We start from the raw sequence: 17,288 nt of genomic DNA, 5'->3' as shown, positions 1-17,288 counted from the left end.
CCTGGAATTGTGCCACTCTGCATGATCGTCTCACCGACCAGGCTGATGTTGATTGTAGTTCTTAGCTGCTGTCAAGTTGGTGGCACCGATTTTGAGTCACTCTCCCTTTGATTTCCAAAGGCTGCAAGGCTTGCTTCTGTGGCGCATTCTGGCTGGACATCTTCTAAGATGAATTTGTTTGTTCTCTTGGTAGTCTGTAGTTGTTGTTGTTGTTAAATGTCACCAAGTCGTAGACTATTCATAGCCACCCTGTGAATGAAAGACCTGAAGACTTGTATAACTTTCATCATTTCTCTAAGTTCATAGAGTTTCCAGAGGCAAGCTATTCCGGAAGTGGATGCCACTCCTGCTTCCAAGCTTGTTTTAATTTGAGAGCTCCACCAAACACTGTCCGCAGTGGGTAACAATTAGCACATTCAGTGTTTAGCATCACAGCAACCTGTAGTACACTTAATATTCTTAATCAGCACCAAAATACAAAAATATCACTTCATTTTACTTTTTATTTTCATAGTTGAATTATTAAAATTGAATTTTTTTATAATTATGTTCACTATATGGTTTCCGTAGGGAGTTCTGGTGGCCTAGTGGTGAGAAGGTGCACTGCAATCTTAAAGCCACACAGTTCAAATCCACCAGCTGCTCCACAGAAGGAGAACAGGCAATCTCTCGTGCAATTTACTGCCCCTGAAAACCCACTGGGGAGTCAGCCATTCTGACTTGATGACACCTACCAACAACAGCAGGTTCCAAAGTCAAATCTACAAATCAAAGTATGGGAAAACAACTCTTATCTTCACATTTCACCTTCTCTATCCCTTATTCACCTTTTACATAGTCATTCATTTTTATTTTTTATGGTTTACTTACCAGTTGTTGTTTTTTTTCCATTTTCAATATGAGCAAATATGTTTGTAGGTGTGTAAACTTCCTTCTTTGAAGTCAGTCCCCCCCCCCCACTATGGAATCTCTTTCACTTACTTCCCACCCTCTTTTTTTAAATATCTCTTGATATTTAGAGAGCTCTGGTGACCTCGTTGATACAGAGTTGCACTGTTAACCCAGAGGCCGAGCCTCTCTTGCCATTTCCGATCATCCAGTAGCTTCTCTGCAGGAGAAAGATGTGATTCACAGCCCTGGGAACCTGATAGAGAGGCTGCTGGGAGCTAGTTCCGACACAATGGCAATGAGCTCGAGGGCTTTTGATGCTTAGGAAGATGTCTATTTGGAATATTTACCTTTAGTCTTAATCTTTTCATACTACCTTCTCCCCTCCCCCGTTGAATCTTGTTTTGCTTATTGCTCATTGGTTTCTACTCTGAGCACAACTGAAATGAGCCAGGTGTCTTGTCCTTCCCTCCTAACATCAGGCTGGCTTTGAAGCAATGATTCTATTACATTTTATGAACATTCCCAAGAATACAGAAGGAAAAATTAAGTTTGGAATCGAGACGCATGCATAGAGCAAAATCAGTTAAGATGTTACAGAGTACTGTAGAGTCAGACCTGACCCGTAGTTGACCCTCTGGCGAGTTTTTACAGACAGTTAATCACACGGGAGGAGATTGCCCATCCTTCTCCCATGGAGTGTGACTGGTGGCCTCGAACTGCATGCCTATGTGATTGCAGTGCATCTTCTTGCCTGTAGGCCACCAGAGCGAGGCAAATTAATGTAGGTGACTAGGTGTCTTGAGTGAAAAAAATCAAGACTCACATGTAAGCCAAAACCAATTAAGATGAGGCAAATTCATTTCTCTCACTAGATGTGAGTTGAGCCGAGAGGGTAGTGCCTGAGAGGCATGTCCAGTGCCCCTTGTTGCCCGCCCCTGATGATCCTTCTTGGAAGCCTAAGGTGTTGGATCCTGTGGGGCTTTGAGTCCACATTTCAAGGAGCAAGAAAGGCTTCCTTGGGTGGTTGCTAAAGTTATTTCTCTTAAATGATGAGATAGTATGTGAATGGCTATATTATCATGAATAATAAATCCCCTCGCTCCCAGAAACCTAATTTTAGTTGAGAACAGGAAGTAAATGTAGCAGCACCCGTGGTCCCGAGTCTCTGCTGCTTTTCCTTCTTTCAAATAACAAAGTGAGCAGCACATAAGCAAGAAAAGGAAGAGAACAGTAATGGCGTAATAATGAGTCACTCGGTGAAATGTCTTTTCCTTAAAGGCAGCCTTCTTTATCATCCATGCATTCACTCGTGCATGTTTGTTGGATGCCTCCCCTGAGTAAGTCATAATGATGAAGGTGAGAGGCGGGAAGTAAGAGTTCTAGGTGAACGGATAGGCCAGCAACACTGTACTATGGTAGGATGACGCCACGCCCCCTGCTGTAGAGAAGAGACTGACTCATTGCGAACTTCTGTTGGGTTTTTGAGCTTCTGTCAGTCTTCATGAGAGGAGACTGCTCATCTTTAGCCTGTGGAGCAGCTGGTAGATTCAGACTGCTGCCGTTTCAATTCCCAGCCCAACACATTACACACTAGGGCCACCAAGATGCCTTATTAAATGTTTTTGTTGTACACCATGGAGTCAGATGTGACCCATAGACGACCCTCCAGTAGCTTTTCAGAGGCTGAACTCGCTCGGGAGATTGTCCATCCTTCTCCTGTGGCAAAGCTGGTGGATTCCAACTGCATGCCTTTGGGATTACAGTGCAGATTGTTACCACTAGGCCACCAGAGCTCGCTAGTAAAGTAAGGTGAGGTGAGGTGACGTGAGGTGCCTAGAAGATATGTCTGTACCATGTTGTAAAGTGGTAGCCATAAACCTTTGGTACAGAGGACAGAAATGGCAGGCATCACAATAGACATGATGTTTGAGGTACCTTTATGAGCATTAGTTTAAGGGTTTTTACAAGTGATTGACCTTTATTTTATTTCTACATTGTAGGTTTAAATATTCTAGGAAGTCAAGGTGGTGGTTGTTTTCTGTCAAGTTGTAACTGACTACTCACAGCTGACCCCCTAGGGGGTTTTCAGGGTCTGTAAATGGAGTGAGAGGAGATTGTCCATCCTTCTCCCATGAGCGTCTGGTGGATTTGAGGGCCTTTGGGGTTGGCAGTACTATCAGGTCACCAGAGCTCCTTAAATCAGGGGTGAATAGCTATGATTCAATATTAGACTTTGGACAGGTATGATGGCATATCAGTTGACATATTTCAGCTAACAGATGCTGCCCTGGACGTGCTCACCAAGTTGTGCCAAGAAATCTGGAGAAAAACCACTTGGCCAACTGACTGGAAGAGATCTATATTTCTTCTCATCCCACAGAAAGGTGGCCCAACAGTGTGGAAACTATAGAACAATATCATTGATTTCACATGCAGGCAAGATTCTACTGAAGATTATCCAAAAACGCCTGGAACAGCACATCAGCAGAGAACTGCCAGAAGTCCAGGCTGGGTTTAGGAGGGGTCGTGGTACTAGAGATATTGTAGCTGATGTTAGATGGATCTTAGCTGAAAGCAGGAAATACCAGAGGAATGTCTATCTGTGTTTCATTGACTATGCAAAGGCATTTGACTGTGTGGATCATAACAAACTGTGGCTGACTCTGAGAAGAATGGGAATCGCAGAACACTTGATCGTGCTAATGCGAAACCTATACTTGGACCAGGAGGCAGTCGTCAGAACAGAGCAAGGGAACACTGCGTGGTTCAAAATTGGGAAGGGCGTATGCCAGGGATGTGTCCGTTATGCAGATGATACATCCCTGTTTGCTGAAACTGAGGAGGACCTCAAGCACTTGTTGCAGAGGGTCAAGGACTGCAGCCTCCAATATGGATTGAGGCTCAATGTCAAGAAGACAAAGATTCTCACCACTGGAGCAATTGGCAGCATCAAGATGGATGGTGAAGAGATTGAGATTTTTCACAACTTTAGTTTGCTTGGCTCCACAGTCAACACTCTTGGCACCAATAACTAGGAAATTAAAAGGCACATTTCCATGGGAAAGTCTGCTGTTAGGGACCTTTCCAAAGTACTGAAGAGCAATGGTGTCTCTCTGGAGACTAAGGTGCGTCTAATACAGACCATGGTCTTTGCAATCACTTGTTATGCATCAGAGAGTTGGACAATGACTAGGGAGGATAGAAGGAGAATTGATGCCTTTGAGCTGTGGTGCTGGAGAACAGTATTGAGGGTACCATGGACTGCTAGGGAAACAAACAGATTCATCCTGGAAAGGGTTAAACCGGGTGGCTCCTTGGAGGCAAGGATTCTGAGGCTCCATCTAGCATACTTTGGACATCTTGTAAGGAGGGACCGGTCCTTGGAGAAGGACATCATGCTTGGGAGGGTGGAGGGACAGCGCAGGAGGGGAAGGCCCTCTATGAGGTGGACTGATTTAGTGACTGGGGTAATCGGCAATCGGGATGAGTGTGTCAGAGACAGTAGAATTGGCACAGGACAGAGCAGAGTTTAGGGCTGTTGCACATAGGGTCGCTATGAGTCGCAAGCGACTCCACAGCACATAAGAACAACAAAATCAAATAGATAGGAGGAGTTGTAGCAGAAGGTTAAAATTCCTAATTAATCCCTAATAGCACTTTCTTTCTATATTTCCTCCTCTCTCTTTCTTTCTTTCTATATTTCCTCCTTCTCCTCCTCGTCCTCCTCGTCCTCCTCGTCCTCCTCCTCCTCCTTCTCTCTCTCACACACACACACACCAGTACAAGGAAAAAAAAAATAGATGTGATTTTTCTTTGTCTCAGCAATGCTACCGTTTGCAATACTTTCTCACAGAAGATATATTTGGTTGAACTCGCCTGTGCATGTCCAAAGACATTCGTCCAAACACTGAGTATATAAATATGTGCACGCAAGATGCATTTAGAGGTTCACTAGTAATTAGAGCAGGTAATTGCAGGTTTCTCTTTAGTACAACATATGTACGAGCTCTCTTTCTTTTAAGAATCTTTAACTTGAAAGGGGAAAATTTGCACTTGTGACTATTTGTGATTCTGAAGGAGAAAGCTTGGTTAGTTAGCATTACATTTGGGTTGATTTGCACTGGTTTCGTAATTGACTTACCTAAGAAATAGCAATTGTGACTGTACCACAAAGGAAGAAGGACTGACTAGGGGCGTTTTTTAAATTCCTTGGATGAAATTCTTTAGATTTCTTGTGAACTCTGAATCCTTGGTGAAACTTTTAGATCTGGTGGCCAAGTGGTAAGGAGCTGTGCTGCCAGCCCAAAGGCAGACAGTTTGAATCCACCAGCTACTCCTTCCTTACTACCTCTGAAACTCTACTGGAGGGTCGGCTGTGAATTGGTTCCAACTTGAAGATAAACAGCAACAACAAAGTCACAGGGAGCTTGGATGCCTAGTCCATAGGGGGTTGCGCTGCTGACCCAAAGATGGAGGGAGAAAGACGGGTAGCCTCCTCCTGTGTGCTTCACCACCTCGGAGACCAGCAGGAGGGCCAGCAATGCACTGATGCAACAGCATGGAACTTTTTCCGTTTCTAGACATCAGACTTATTTTATATGCAGAAACATTTGAACAAGTTTACTTTTTAAAAAGAAAATGAATATTAATCATCTTCCTCTGGCCATGTTCTTGCAGATGTCATATTGTTCCTGAGATCTTTATAGTTACTGTCAACTTTTCTGTAGCTGTAATTAAAAGGCTTATGAAAGCAGTCTTTGTGTCACTTGATTTTATTGTTTGCCTTACCTTGAAGAATAAAGGGTACATTCTACACTTGCAGCAAGAGCGAAATTCCTTGTTCCATTAACTCTTTTCTTACGGTAATTTAATGTACTTAAAGATGTCAATTCCTATTCAGATGTTGTCTTAGTCATAGTCCTTGTTGTTGTTATGTGCCTTCAAGTAAACTGTATATCTTTAGAAACCACATGAACAAGGGCTCTGAACCCTGCCCTTTCCTATACCCTCCTCACCATGTCCAACACACTTGACCCCATTAATGCAGTCTTTGTGTCCAGCCATCTCATTGAGGATTTTCCTTTCTTTCTCTGCCCCTTCACTTTTCCAAGCATGACATCCTTCTCCAAGAACTGGGCTCCTTACAACATTCCCAAAGTATGTGAGATGGAGTTTCACCATCCTTGCCTTCAAGGAGCACCCTGATTTAGCTTTCTTCAGAACAAACATGCTTGGGGTTTTTTTGGCAGTCCATGGGATATTCAGTACTCTTCTCCAACACCACAATACAAAGGCATTGACTCTTATTCTGTCATCTGTATTCATTGTCTGGCTTCCAGAAGCATAGCATATAATTGAAAAGACCATAGCTTGGATCAGGTGCACCTTAGTCGTTAAACTGACACTGTTGCTCTTTAGTTCTCTGGAGAGATCCCAGATTTTTCCAAGGAAACTGATCATGGCTAATACCAAGGGTGTTGATTGTGGATTCAAGTAAGATGCAATTGTTGAAAACTTTAATTTTTTTCTCCATCTATCATGATGTTGCCTATTGGCCCAGTAGTAAAAATTTTTGTTCTCTTGATGTTGAGATGCAATTCATATTGAAGGCTATAGTCCCTGATCTGCAGCCAGCTCTTGATTCAAGTCATCCTCACTTTTAGCTGTTATATAGTATTCTGATATATCACATACTTTTACAATGAAAATGTATAACAATAATTTTCTTCTGTTTCTTTAACAGGAATCATAGCCCATTAATGAGTTTTGGAGCCAGCTTTGTCAGTTTTTTGGTAAGTTGATGTGGGGATAAGTCTCTTCTGTCTCTTTGTGGTGACTACCATAGAGATGCACTATTGTAGAAGATTTCTTGTAGTTAAAAATTAAAGTAATGGTTTTGCCTGTTAGCTGATGTCTATTATGTAACGACTCTTCCCCAGTTTTAAAAAGTAAATGCTTATACATTAGTTCTTTGTTATTGTCAGGTACCATCAAATTGGCCACAACTCAGAGATTCTCTGAAAAAGAATGAAATGCTTCATGACCATGGGCCACTCTCACAGTCTCTGCTCTGCATTAAACACATTGTTGTGTCATTGTGTCCATCTGCCTTAGTTCTAGAATATTCTTTATTTCCCAACCAAAACCTTCTTAGAATAAATATGTGACTGAAAGACCTCTCCTCAAATTGGCATTGTAGATCATTAGAAGGAGAAAAATGAAATCTGAGTTTGGGGTTTAATAATAATAATAATAATAATAATAATAATAATAATAATCAACTAACTTTGTTCAAAGATTATTAGGTAAATGCAGACTGGCAGACAAGTTAGATTCACAGAGACAGTGTTATCATTTTAAAACTATTACTTAGGAATTGAGGTTACACTTTAAATTGAATGGTGTAGAAAGTTGAATGCTTTCATTTTTTCAGAGCTGTGTAACTTTACACAATTATTAGAAATTATTAGAAACTTTACACAATTATTAGAAATAGAATTTTTTAAAATTCCCAGAGTTCTACAAATGCCAGCAACAAACAATAGGGAAAAAAGTCCTGGGTGGAGACAGAGAGAAGTAAAAGGGAGAAGTTTAGATTTTTGATGTGAGGAAGATTTTAAGAAACAGGCATATGGTTCTCGGGCTGCCAGCAGCTGATGCCAGTAATTGCCCCAGTTTCTGGTGTATTGGAGATTTCTTTCAGGCTAATTCATTTCTTCTTTCACCAGTTACTATAACAGAACTTTAAGCTTTGCTAGTTCCAAAGTGTTTGTCCCTGGGTTTGTCCCCGCAATGGTTGGTTGAATCTTCCCACTGCACCACAGAAGAAAAGCCTGGCATTCTGCTCCTGTTTCTCAGCCATTGAAAGCTCTGTGGTGCACAGTTCTATTCAGACATGCATAAGAGCTGAATCAAAATCATCTCAATAGCTAGGAGTTTACAGGCCTCCCCTCCCAGGCATAGTGGAATCAGCTCCAGACACCACAATATCATAATAAAGTGAAATCACCTACATTTTTCTTTTTGTTGTTTCCAAGGGCAAATAAAAGTCATGTCTTCCTATAATATAGTCTTTTGACTGTGCTATATATAGCATTTAAAAAAATGAATATTAAGGGAATTACCAAAATGTGACACATATACAGAAAGTAAGCACACACTATTGGAAAAAGGCAGGGTTGCCACAGACTGCCAAACTTTTTTTTCTTTTCTTAAAAGCAGAATCTTTGTAGTGCAAGAAATTGAAGCATAATCAAATGAAATACTTGTGTACTTGCAAGAAAATATAATTCTTGACATCCAAGGAAAGATACTTAGTTTGAGAGCATAATATTAGTACCTGGTTAGGTATAACGGCCTTTAAAGACAGCATAAACTGTGGATCATGGCTCTGTGGAGCTTGGGGTGTGGGAGGAAGACCATGGCATCTGAGTCAGGGTTGAAATCTGAGCAGCTTTAGAGGTTTTGCTGGGAAGATGAGTGAAACAGGGAAGGTCAGGCAGAAGTGGCAGTGGTCTGGCTTGGCTAAAATGGGAAAGCAGAAAACAGAGACCCACCACCTAGAGTGGAAAAGTGGGTCTAGCTGAGCGGCATAGGAGGTGGAAAGCCAGGCTCAGTAAGTTCACCAGGTCTTTCTGTGCACAGGAGTCCAGTCACGACTCTGCCATGCCCCATCACCCACTCAGCTCAAACATCAGTCCTTTTACTGCATACAAGTAGCAAGTTTTTAACAGAAATGGGATTGTCCTTTCTAGGTCAAATATGGCTTAAAAAAAAAACACACACACCAAAAAACTACCAGGATCAGATTCCCAGAACCCAGCCACCAAGAGAACTTTTTAGAATAAATTCTTTATGAGTGGGATTGCTGTTTCTGAAGACTGATGTTCTGAGAATTCCTCCTAGCTGCGGTTTCATTAGAATTTCTATGCTGGACTTGGTGGGGCCAGGGGGAAACGGGTGGACAGACTGGACTTTGGTATAAACATAACTGAGTGGACCCGTTAGAAACTCTACAGGGTTATTTATTGTTGCTAAGCTTAACAGCAAAAATGCAATTGTAAAATAATAATAACTGAAACACTTGTTACTACCTATTTTTATTCTGACTTCCTAGAGGTATATTGTTATTTTATATTGAGATGATAATTTAAGATGAATAGGGTATGCTATAACATTATGATTATTTGACTTGAAATAATCCTAAGTGATTTTGAAATAATGTCTGTTATATCTCCCCTCCCCCAGTTTGGATTTTTGTTGTAATAAGTTGTCTGAAATTTCCAGATATTTAATGATTCATTCGTTCTCTCTTATTTTGGGGAAGAATGCCATGATGACATTTGAGGAAGAAAAAATGCAGTTGGCCTGTGATGACTTAAAAACTACGGAAAAGCTGTGTGAAAGTGAAGAGGCTGGAGTGATTGAAACAATCAAGAATAAGATCAAGAAGAATGTACGTGCTCTGTCAGAGTTGTGAGCTGTGTGACACCTGTTTAAGACATTACTCATGGACTGTGTGTGGGCTACTTGGATATGACTCCAAACAACACTGAATGTCTCTTGGTGGCTTTTGATTATGTAGAATATATTACAATAGAAGTCCCCTTTAGTCATCAGAGGGCTTTTCACATTTTCCTTTTTATTGTGATTTTAATGAAAAGCTTACAGAAAAGTTGGATTTTCATTCATTCATTCATTGTTGCACATTTTCCTCTCTTCTCCCTCAGTTCACTTTTTCTTTTTTTAAAATATGTTCATTTATTGTTGCACAATTCCTCCTTCCCCTTATCCGATCCTTCCCCCGGTCCACTTTGCAATGCACCTCTTATTCTGAACTGATGCCATACAAATAGTGCCTATTCATATATTCCTTTTAAACAGCTCTTTCTTTTATCTGTTCCAATTCAGTCTTCATTTCTTACCTTTCTTTAGTTTCTCCCAATCCCCTGATGTCAGTCCTGTTTTATAACAGTAGTTTTATGCAGTATTTGTCCTTTTGTTACTGAGATATTTCACTCAGCATAATGTCCTCCATGGTCATGTGTGTTGTGTAATGTACAAGTTTCTTGTTTTTTAGTGCTACATAGTACTCTATTGTGTGAATAAATCATAGTTTTTCTATCCATTCATTTATTGATGGGCATTTGTGTTGCTTCCATCTCTTTGCTATTGTGAATAACTTGGCAGTAAACATGGGTGTGCATATATCTGTTTGGTTGACAGCTCCGGTCATCAGAGTTTTTAAACATTTGTATGTTCTTTCCATATCATCAGGTGTTATTACAAACAAAGAAATGGAAGCAGAAGTAGTGCTTGTAGAGAAAAATAGCGACCATAGTGGATTATATTAAAATTTGGGAAAAGGGCAGCATGTTGCTCTTTCAGGTATAATAATGTTGTTATATGCCGTAGAGTCAGAATCAACTTATAGCTGACCCTCCAGTGGGTTTTTGGAGTCTGTAAATTGCACAGAAGGAGATTGCCTATCATCCTTCTGTAGAGTAACTGGTGGATTTGAACCACCAGACTTTGAGGTGACAATACTACTCCTTACTACTAAGTCATCACAACTCCCTTTGTCTGGTGTACAATGTGCATATTTGCAAAAAAATATTGAAGAAATGTCTCTGATTGCTTCTTGTCTTGTGGTGCAGGCATGATGTTGGTAAAGTAGACTGTATATTAACAGTGTGTAATGTTCTGTTGTAGTTACTCATCTTCATTTTATAAACATTCTGCATGATAAAGACCAATGCTTTATAAAAAGCGGGTTTTCTTAGTTTGACTTTTCCCTCCCCTTCTATGACTTTTATGGGTTTTTTTTCCTCATGCATTATGTTTTCTAAAATTAATCGCCATTGGACCTTGCCCATCATCACTCTGTCTCAACCTGGATCCTTTCCATTTAGAGGCAGCCACCTTAGCAGTTATGGCTCATGTTTCAAATTCAGTTTGTGATTTATTCAAATTCCAGGGTTGTTTTCTCCATAGCTGAAATGTCACCAGTTCTGAAACATCTCAGTTGCATGTACTAGGGGAATACACTCTTGTCCTAGTCCTACTTGAAGGTAGAAGTCACACAGGTGGTAGGTTCTAGCCTTTGTTGTTGTTGGGTGCTGTCAAGTTGGAATCTACCAATGATGAATTTTCAGGGGCAAATAATCACAGGGGAGGAGATTTCGCACCCTTCTTCCGAGGAGCCTCTGGTCAGTTTGAAGCACATACTTTCAGAATTGCAGCACAGCTTCTTAGCACCAGGTTACCAGTGATTTTCAGTTTGGATAAGTAAGAACCGATTTAAAAAAAAAAAAAGAAAAGAAAACTCTATGGTTCTGTATTTGTTTCCACCTGCTTACCAGGAGTTTGATTTTCATCATTTAGCAGGTTTGTCATATGTCACAGCATTCTTCAGCACTGTTCCCCTTAACAAGACAGGGCAGGACCACCTGGGAACATGGAATTGCCATCACATGTTGTCAGATGGATCTTGGTTCTGCGTGACAGCCATATTTCACAGTTTCTGTGTGACTTATTTGGAACAAAGATGTGGTTTTCTGGAAAGCCTCTTGCTCTTGTGTGTGATCTAATGTGTATGTTTTCATTCCCCCAAACAGGTTGATGTCCGAAAATCTGCCCCATCCATGGTCGATCGACTTCAGAGGCAGATAATCATCGCTGATTGCCAAGTGTACCTGGCTGTGCTTGCTTTTGTAAAACAAGAATTATCAGGTATGCAGAAGCATTATCTTTAATGGCTTACCCTATTCGGTGGCCACATCATTAATATTCCTTTTCTAATGCCTGTGTCTCAGTCTTTGAAAGCATCTGGTTCCTAGTCGGGTCCTGGTCATCAATATATTACTTGAGAGATTGGAACTGTAGTCCTTAATTTCTGATTATTGGTATAATTTTAGTCCCAGAATCTGTTTTTCTTCTTCTTTCAGCTAATTCTGTCCTGTGGTTATTGGGTGCCATTGAGTTGACTTTGACTGATAGTGTGACCCCATGTGACAGAGCGGGTTTGTCCCACAGGGTGGACTTGTCCCCTACAGAAGCAGATTGCCTGATCTTTCTCTTGTTGAGCTACTGGGTGGGTTCCAACTGCCAAAGTTTTGATTGGTGGCCACGTGCTCAACCACTGCATCACCAGAGCTCATTAAGTCTGTAATTCCTAGTGAAATTACCAGTGTATCTCCGTGTGTGTGAGCGCTAGTGGCCTAATGGGTAGGAAATTGCCCTCCAAATCCAAAGACACAGGATTTGATCCACTAGCTGCTCCAGTGGATAGAGATAGCCAGTCTCCTGAAGTGCTGTTTACGGCCTCTGAAAATACAGTGGAGGGTCAGCTGGGGGTCGGTTATGACTCAGTGACAATGAGTGAGAGATGTATTTGTCAACGTGTAGTACTTTCATACAAATTGACCTGTGAAAATGACTTTTAAAGGGAAATTCAACAGGGTTAAATGTAAGATTTTGCGGAAATTATTATTGAAGGCCTGACAGTGTACAGAGACTTCTAATATATTTGAAAGACTCACATTTAAAAAACCTCCAGTGAGGGATAGAAACTAATTTCTTAATCAGTCTGCCCAAAGCCAGTGTTTTACCCCAGGAATTTATTTCTTTAATTTCTTGAGTGATAGAAACTCAATTGAGTCTTTAGTAGTGGGCTGTAAGACTGTAACTAAAAATGACATTAATTGTTTTGCTAATGTAGTTAAGGATATCTCAGAGACCAACAGCAGAGATATGCCCCTTCAGTGAATCAGATTTATTTAAAAAAGAAAAGTTAAAAAAGGAAATGGAAATTCAGAGTCAGGAAAACATTTTCTTCTAAAACCTTACATTCAAAAACAACATTGCTATTAAGTCATTATACGCATTCCTCTTTCCAGATTACCAAGAACCGTTCACTCCCCACTTTTATTCTTTTTTTCACTTTTGTGACCACAAAAATGTTGGACTACCTGAACCAAAGAAAGAAAGAATGGTCATTGAACAAAGTAAAGTTCTTAAAACAAAGTACAATCTTTAAAGTTCTTAAAGTACAGTCATAGAACATCTTTTAAAACCTATTTAAAAGTTACTCTTTTTCTCTCTTTAATCCTCCTCTCTGGGCTAGAGGGCCCATCACTCCTGTAAATCGAGTGTGAGACTCTTCCCTCCTCTGTGGAACACCACACTCTGATAGAAAAGAGCAGGGAGCTTTACCTCTTTGGACAAGACAGTAGGGCTAAATTCTTTTTTTTGACCTTGTACTTCTTCTGGGACTATTTGAGGAAGCTTATTTAGCCATTAAGAAAATGTCTGTTGAGAAAGATAAAGAATATTTAGTAAAATGTTAGAATCTGTATGAAAGATGTATATCTAGGAATTGTATTGAGTTTGTAACCTTTGTGTAAGTCCAAAATTGTGTCAGTTTTTATAAAATTAAAAATTAATGTATCTGCCATTTGTTTATTCGTGGACCCATCACTGAATGTTTACTGTCCCAGACACTATATTTAGCGAGCAGAATAGTAGGAACAAAAATAACTCTAACTCTGTAGATAGATATAGGCAGCTACCTAGCTACCTATAGAGTATATCTGTATTTACATCCATCCATTTATCTGTCTATCTTATCTAGCTAGCTAGCTAGCTACCATTGATCTATGCATCTGTCTATGTATCTGTCTATCTATCATCTATCTGTATGACTGTCTGTCTTTCTAGTTTTTGCTATATGGTGTCCAGTAGGAACTCGATTGTATGGGAGATTGCCCATCTTTCTCCTGCCAAGCAGCTGGTGGATTTTAACCATGTACATTTGGCTTTTCACCATAACCCCTTACCGTAGGCTTCCGGAGCTCTAAGTATGTTTTTGCTTGCCATTTTATATCCATATCTCTATCGACATATCTATCTATCTATCTATCTATTACTATATATTATACAAATGAAATAACAAAAATAACATCCTCATGATCTTTGTGCTCATGAAATTTAGAATCATCAATAAATGTTTTCTATTTCTAAAAACTATTCTGATTGTAAAATTAGTGAGTACTGTACAGAAAATGTAACAAGTAAAACAAAGTACCAAAAAGCATCTCACCACCAATTTTAACACTTAGAGAATGTCACCATTACTATTTTCTTTATTTCTCTGTGCCTTTTACAAAATTGGGTCTGTATTGGTTTTGCAGTACTTTTCCTGAAACTGAGTTTCAAAAAAAATAACATTTAAATAATAGTCTACAGATATACCTTAATTTCTTGAACCAGTTACCCTTGTACATTTGAGTTTTATCTGGTTTCTGTTTTTTCTCTTTTGCTTATTAGTAAGATGAACCCCTTTTTATATTTTATAAGCTCTTTCATAAATTACCATCATGCATTTTGTTCATTCTTCTAATAACCCAAAACAGACCCAATTGTAATCAAGTCGATCTGACTCGTGTTGAGTTTTGAGACTAGAAATCTTTATGGGAGGAGACTGCCCCTTTTTCTCCTGTGGAGCAGCTGCCTAGTGGATTCAGACTTCTGAACTTCTAGTTGTAGGAGTCTGACAAGTTATACACAATACCGCCAGTAAGTGTTAATTCTTCTCATAGGTTACTAGTAATTGTTTACTTCTGTTTATTTGCATTTCTTAACAGCATTCTTGGTTCATGAAACCATAGAGTTTATTGAATATAATGTTGACATTGAAAATAAAATTCTGGTAGATAAGAAAATTTCATGTTCTAATAAATGCATCCAGCAGTCATTTGCATTCAGAATAGCTTGGTTCTTGTTTCTAACAAATGTAACCAAGAATGTACACCATTTGCCTGTCATAAGCCCACTGGGTTATTAAACTACAAGTAATTTTTTTAACTTATGTTTGTACTCTATGTTTTAGACAAAAATTTAAAGTGAATAGTCTTAATTTCCAAAAACACTCCTTCCTAGAGATGTTTGTTATAAGTAAACCGCATCCCCACCCCCACCCCGCTGAATAGGGAGCTGTGGTGGCCTAGTGTTAAGAAGCTGCCTGTAATTCCAGAGGCATATGGTTTGAATTCATCAATTGCTCCTTGAGAGAAGATGGGGAATCCCCTCTCGTGTGATTTACTGCTCTGGAAACCTGCCAAAGGGTCAGCTATGAGTTAAATCTGACTAGAAGGCAAATAGCACCCACCATCACCCCTAATGAATAGCATGGCACAGTGGGGTGAGGGACAGACGCATTGACCAGAACACTGGGTAGGGACGAAATGTGATGGTTTTAATGTGTCATAATTTTAGTATTTCTTTTCTCTTTTGCTTTTTAATTTATTTTTAGTGTAATTGAAGATTTAGAAATCATACTGTATTCTTTTATAGTCTTAGAATTTATTTGTATGATATTTTAATGAAAGTTTATGAGGAACTTGGGTTTCCAGTCATTCATTATTGCACATACAATCATTTATAGACATTTTTATAACATTAATTATAATTGAGTAATGTGATTACTTAATTATAATTTCTGATCACCTTATTGTGTGTTGCCTTTTTCTTCACCTAACTTATTTCTTTTTATTCCTTTCTCCATCTCTTCCCGTCCTTATTAAACCTCATTAAACCTTATTAAAGATTAAGCCTCATTAAGCCTTATTAAAGATTGTGTCTATGCATAAACCTTTCCTTACCCTTTTCTAATAGTGGCCTAATAATGCTGTGATTGCCTTTTTGTGGCTGGCTTGTCACTCAGCATAATTTGTTCTAGATTTACATGTTGTGGAATATTTCATGAATTCTTGAGAAATATTTAGTGATGCATAATACTCCAGTGTGTGAATATAACAGGATTTCATTAGCCATTGTCCTGTTGATGTGCACTTGGGTTGTTTCCAGCATTTTGCTATGGTAAATGATGCTCCAATAAATGTGTATATGTGTATGTTGGTTTGTGTCACAGACCGGCCTTCTTTAGGCTGTTACCTGCTAGTAGTACAAACAGTTCTGTCCTGGAGAGAGTGAAACTAGATTGCTCCAGAGGACTGAAAGGTGGGGGGCGGGGAAGTCTAAGGATTTTGAAATTCTATCTCATATGCTTTGGGCAGGTTCCCAGGAGGGACCAGTCCTTGGAGAAGGACAACATGCTTGGAAGGGTAGAGGGTTAGTACAGAAGAGGAAGACCCTGAATGAGATGGATTGACACAGTGACTGTGACAGTGGGGTCAGTGTGTCAGAGATGGTGAGGTTGGCTCAGGATAGATTCAGAGCCATTGTTCATAGGGATCACTATATGTCATAGTTAACTCAGTGGCACATACAATAATAGTATTAATAGATGAAGTGTTATTTCTGTTTCTAGCTTTCTGAGGAAATGTCCATAGTGGTTGTACCATTTTACAGTCCCACCAGCAGGGTATGAGTGTTCGGATCGCTCCATCCCCTGGTTAGCATTTGTTGTCTTCCTGCTGAACGTTGTTATTGTTGTCAAGGTGAGATGATAATATCTGTGTTTTGATGTGCATTGATGTACAAGCTAATGACCTTGAGGATTTCTCCATGTGTTTATTGTCCATCTGAATATCTTCTTTGCTGAACTGTCTTTGCATGTCCTCTGGCCATTTTGTAATTGTTTGCTTTTTTCCTGTTAATAGACTTTTCTATAAATTTTAGAAATTACTCCCTTGTCAGATGTGTCATTTGGAAATATTTTTTCCTACTCTGAGTCTCCTTTTACTCTTTTAGAGATGTCCTTAGAGACAAATTACTGTTGATACTTAAGATACATTTGCCATTGAGTCAGAACTAACTCATAGCTGATTCTCCCATGGGTTTTCAGAGGCAATAAATCATATGGGAGAAGACTGTCCATCCCTCGCTTATAGAGAAGTTGGTGAAACTGAACTGCATGTGTTTGGGTTAGCAGTGCAGCTACTTACCACTGGGCCACCAGAGCTCCCTTAGGCAGATCTAAGCATTTAATTTCTAGGAGGTCTCACTTGTCCAGTTTATCCTGTTTGTGCATTTTCTGTTTTATCTGTTAAGCTATTTATGTAGTATTCTCGGACTCCTAAGTTTTCCCCAGTTTTTTCTTCAATGATCTTTATAGTTTTAGGTTTTAGGGTCTTTAATTCATCTTGAGTTAGTGTGTGTATATGGTGTGAGGTTTGGGTCTTATTTTGATTTTCTGCTGATAGATACTTGGTTTTGCCAGTACCATTTGTGAAAGAGGCTGTCATCTTCCCACTTAATGGATTTCCTTTCCTTGGCAAAGATCAATTGTCCACAGGTGGATGGATGTATCAGACTTCCAAAAGAGCTCTTGTCTTTTGTCTCATTTGAACTACTTTATGGTGAATTCACTGTCATTGCATTGATTCTGACTCATGCTGGCCCTACAGGACAGAGTAGAATGTCCCCATTTGATTTCT

At 39.6% G+C, this 17,288-nt stretch overlaps 1 protein-coding gene across 1 annotated transcript in view; it reads left to right on the top strand.

Moving 5' to 3' along the window:
* Positions 1-6,636: 6,636 nt before the first annotated feature.
* The window catches only part of TTC39C (tetratricopeptide repeat domain 39C), a 94,009-nt gene continuing 83,357 nt past the window's right edge, over positions 6,637-17,288 (top strand). The window contains exons 1-3 of the mRNA XM_006895045.1: positions 6,637-6,683; positions 9,218-9,346; positions 11,508-11,622. Coding sequence (XP_006895107.1) covers positions 6,651-6,683; positions 9,218-9,346; positions 11,508-11,622 — 277 coding nt within the window. The 5' untranslated portion in view covers positions 6,637-6,650. The remainder of the gene's footprint in view (positions 6,684-9,217; positions 9,347-11,507; positions 11,623-17,288) is intronic.

The sequence above is a fragment of the Elephantulus edwardii genome, unplaced genomic scaffold (assembly GCF_000299155.1).
Source record: "Elephantulus edwardii isolate Elephantulus edwardi_28Jun2011 unplaced genomic scaffold, EleEdw1.0 scaffold00155, whole genome shotgun sequence".
Lineage (NCBI taxonomy): Eukaryota > Metazoa > Chordata > Mammalia > Macroscelidea > Macroscelididae > Elephantulus > Elephantulus edwardii.
Note: the sequence above shows the minus strand (reverse complement) of the source record. Positions and strands in the feature narration are given on the sequence as shown.